This window comes from Hordeum vulgare, chromosome 5H (assembly GCF_904849725.1).
Source record: "Hordeum vulgare subsp. vulgare chromosome 5H, MorexV3_pseudomolecules_assembly, whole genome shotgun sequence".
NCBI lineage: Eukaryota > Viridiplantae > Streptophyta > Magnoliopsida > Poales > Poaceae > Hordeum > Hordeum vulgare.
In genome coordinates, this window is record NC_058522.1 from 307,152,153 (window position 1) to 307,155,721 (window position 3,569).

General features: G+C 55.5%; 1 protein-coding gene across 1 annotated transcript; it reads right to left on the reverse strand.

Moving 5' to 3' along the window:
* Nucleotides 1-865: 865 nt before the first annotated feature.
* On the reverse strand, nucleotides 866-3,321 carry LOC123399774 (calcium-dependent protein kinase 25-like). Its single transcript, XM_045094157.1, has 6 exons — nucleotides 2,173-3,321; nucleotides 1,949-2,064; nucleotides 1,704-1,871; nucleotides 1,488-1,615; nucleotides 1,202-1,301; nucleotides 866-1,102 (listed from the first exon to the last, which is right to left on the reverse strand). Exons 1-6 carry the CDS (start codon nucleotides 3,182-3,184, stop codon nucleotides 998-1,000), a joined length of 1,629 nt encoding a protein of 542 aa, XP_044950092.1. The 5' UTR covers nucleotides 3,185-3,321; the 3' UTR covers nucleotides 866-997.
* Between the last annotated feature and the right edge of the window lie 248 nt (nucleotides 3,322-3,569).

The window sequence follows — 3,569 nt, forward strand, 5'->3', positions numbered from 1 at the left end:
CATTCTGGTACGCGGCCTCCACCTCCTAGTCCTCTTCGCACACGACGAGGGGCGGCAGCGGTCCAGCCACCACGTGGCGCATGCCATGCCGGCACTGCTCCTCGTGCTCCCACGCAAACTAGGCCTCCAATTCAGGAGAGTCTGCAGCGTACATGGGGTTGCGCCGCAGCTGTGGTGTCAGCTGCTGCTAGCGGCGCCTCACCTCCTCCGCATGCGCCCGTGCCGACCGGGACACCGCTGGCTCTGGGATCCTCTCCGGATCCAAATGCTAGTAGTGCGGCAGCATGACATCGGGATAGGGGAGGGGGATGCGGTACTCCCAGTGCCAACTCGTCTGGTGCATTCGTACGCTCATCCGCTGCCGAGGTGGACGTGAAGATGCAGGTGAGGGGAGCGCGCGGACAGGGACGACCGGGGCCTTGCCCATGTCTTTGCGAGAGCTCGAGCCGGAGAAGAAACCCATGATGATGGTTAGGGTTTGTCGTCGGTGGGGGAGCACCGGGTGGCTAGATGGGACGGCTTCTCGAAGAGGATGAGCCCCCGCCCCCTTCGGATTTAAAAAGGGCACCTAGGGTCGCTGGCGCGTGGGCCCGCGGTGGGCGGTCGTTGTTATTAAAGATGCAGCTGGTTGTTAACCGGGCACCACGTGTGGACGGGCGCAGGCGTGACAGTGCGCGCGCCGCGTCCGCGGCGACGCATTTCAGCCCCCAAATTTGGGTCTGAAATGAGTCTGCGTGGACGGAAAGTGGACGTGTTTTGGAAATTGATCGGCGCTTTGGACCTTCACTTTTGATCGTGGCAACCCAAAACGGACTATGGCGGACGATGTCAATCATACTCATTTTGGAACAAATTCCTTTCCCCCCAAATCCTACAGGAATTGAAGTGCTTTCTATGTGAACCTTTCAAATTCATGTGGATTTGTTCCCAAAAAGAACGCAGCATGCATTACAGTTACAGCTCTGCACTCTGTTGACATACACACCGTAGCAACGCTTCACTCTAGGACTAGGTCTCGCCTCTTCTTCGGGTTCGATGGTTCCGCACCGCCTGTTCCTTTCCTCATCATCGCCACGAACTCTGAATAGTCTATCCTCCCATCCTGCATACGTCAAGAAAACAATTTCAGTTCCTTTCGATGCATTTACCATCTGTTGTTTTTGAATGTATTTTTTCTAGATGAATAGTTTTTCTTCCTTACATTGTCGGAATCGGCGTCAGCAATGACATCCTTGAATTCCTCGGGGTCGTACAACTTCTGCTCTTGTAAGGCTTGCTCCAGCTCTTCTTTTGTGATGTACCTGCAAGAGGTATATGAGTCTCCAAAAGTCCTGAATCCCCTACCTCTGTTTCTTTGTATTTCAGGAAATACTACCTCTGTTTCTAAACATAAGGTGTTTTGGCAGTTTAAATTGAACTTTCAAGACGTCTTACATTTAGGAACAGAGGTTGTACTAATTATCAATTTTTGTTGGTGCTCAACTTACCCACTGTTGTCCTTGTCGAAGTATTGGAATGCAGTGTAGAGATGCTCTTCCCTGTCCATTCTGTTCATGTGCATTGTCGCGGTGACAAACTCCTCGTAGTCGATCAATCCATTGCCATCGGCATCGGCCTGAAAATCGAAGCAGAAAATAGTTTCTGTTCATGTCAAATATATGCAACACCACGTAGCTGATTGTGTCATCTGAATTAAGACTCACTGCTTCCATCAGTTGCTGAATTTCATGGTCTGAAAGCTTGGTGCCCTGCTTGGCCAGCCCAGTCTTGAGCTCTTCCAGGGTGATGGTGCCGCTGTTGTCCTTGTCGATGCTCTTGAACATCTCCTTGAGACCCTTGATCTCCTCCTCTGACAGGCACCCAGCAATGACCTACAGAAAGTTCGGCGCAAAGTTATCAAAGATTAATCACCTGAAGAACTGTTGTTCATGTCAGTCCGTGTGCCTACTCTCAGCGCGGCTTTCTTGAACTGGTTCATGGCCACGAATTGCTTCATCCTGTCTAGAACAACGTTGTCGAGCGGCGTGTCGGGGGCTTCTCCGTCTTCCTTGATCCATGGGTGATCTGAAAAGGCTCAAGTTAGTTTGGGTGATCGATCGTCATGTAGAAGAAAGAAGTGTGCACGAAGCAAGCATTTGACAGGAGAAGAAAACGCATGCAGGAGTGGCTTACTGAGGACTTGGATGGCTGTAAGCCTCTCCTTGGGGTTGATATGGAGCATCTTTCTGACAAGATCCTTGGCTCCGGCGGAGATGTTTGGCCACGGGTCGCTGGCGAAGTCGACCTCACCGCGCAGAATGGCGGTGAAGATGGCGTTCTCATTCTCCGCCCAGAAGGGAGGGACGCCGGAGAGGAAGATGTAGAGCATGACGCCTATGCTCCAGACGTCGGCCTCGTGCCCGTACTTTCGCTTGAGCACCTCCGGAGCGATGTAGTAGGCGCTGCCGACGATGTCCTTGAACACCTCGCCTTCCTTGAAGAAGACGGAGAGGCCGAAGTCGGTGGCCTTGATGGGCGACGACTCGTCCCTGTTGAGCATCAGGAAGTTCTCCGGCTTGAGGTCCCGGTGCATCACCCCCATGGAGTGGAAGGTGTGCACGGTCCCGACCACGGAGCGGAGCAGCGAGGCGGCGGCGCGCTCCGTGTAGTGCCCCTTTGCGATGATCCGGTCGAAGAGCTCCCCGCCGGCGCACAGCTCCATGACGAGGTGCACGTTGTGCTTGTCCTCGTAGGCGCCGCGGAGGTCCACGATGTTGGGCTGGCCGGAGAGATGGTGCATGATCTCCACCTCGCGGCGGACGTCCTCCACGTCCTCCGCGCCGGACAGCTTCCGCTTCGCGATCGTCTTGCACGCCAGCTTCTCCCCCGTCTCCGTGTGGGTGCACAGGTAGGTCACGCCGAACTGGCCGCGCCCGAGCTCCTCGCCGATGGTGTACGTCGCGCGCACGTCCTCTATGGGCCTCCCGAGCACCTCGCCGACGGGGCCCGGCGGCTTGGCATTGGGATCCGCCTTGGTTGCCGGAGAGGCGGGCTCGGCCTCGGCGGCGCCAGGACCAGGAGCCAGGCCATCGTTGGTTGGTGCGTTGTCCCCGCGCGGCGTCTTTGGGGGCGCCGGCGGCTCTGCCTCGGCCGCCGCGTCGGCAGCGGCAGCCTGCCCGGCTCCGTTTGTGCAGCATTGGCCCATGGCTGCGGGGAATGCGCGCTGGCCGCTCCGAGGGAGGAGAGGCAGGCACACACATGCATGAAGAGCACACACCTACACACATGCACAAACCAAAGTTCGGAGATGGGTTTCGTTATCTTTGCCACACAAAAAATGGTTTTGAGCTTGGAAGGTTGGGAGTGAATGGCGGGAAGGAGGAGGATTATTTATTATGCTGGCGTCACAACCTGAACCTGAAGCCTCTGTTTTCTAGCATTTCTGACAATACCGCGTTGTTATGATCCTACGGCTCACATGGCTCCTCACCTGATCTCGTAGCTGAGCCGTCAGATACCTTTTACCGTTATACAATAGTTATTCCCGTTACTTACCTTCACTGCTCTAGCGGGTAATGAGCTACCTCAGG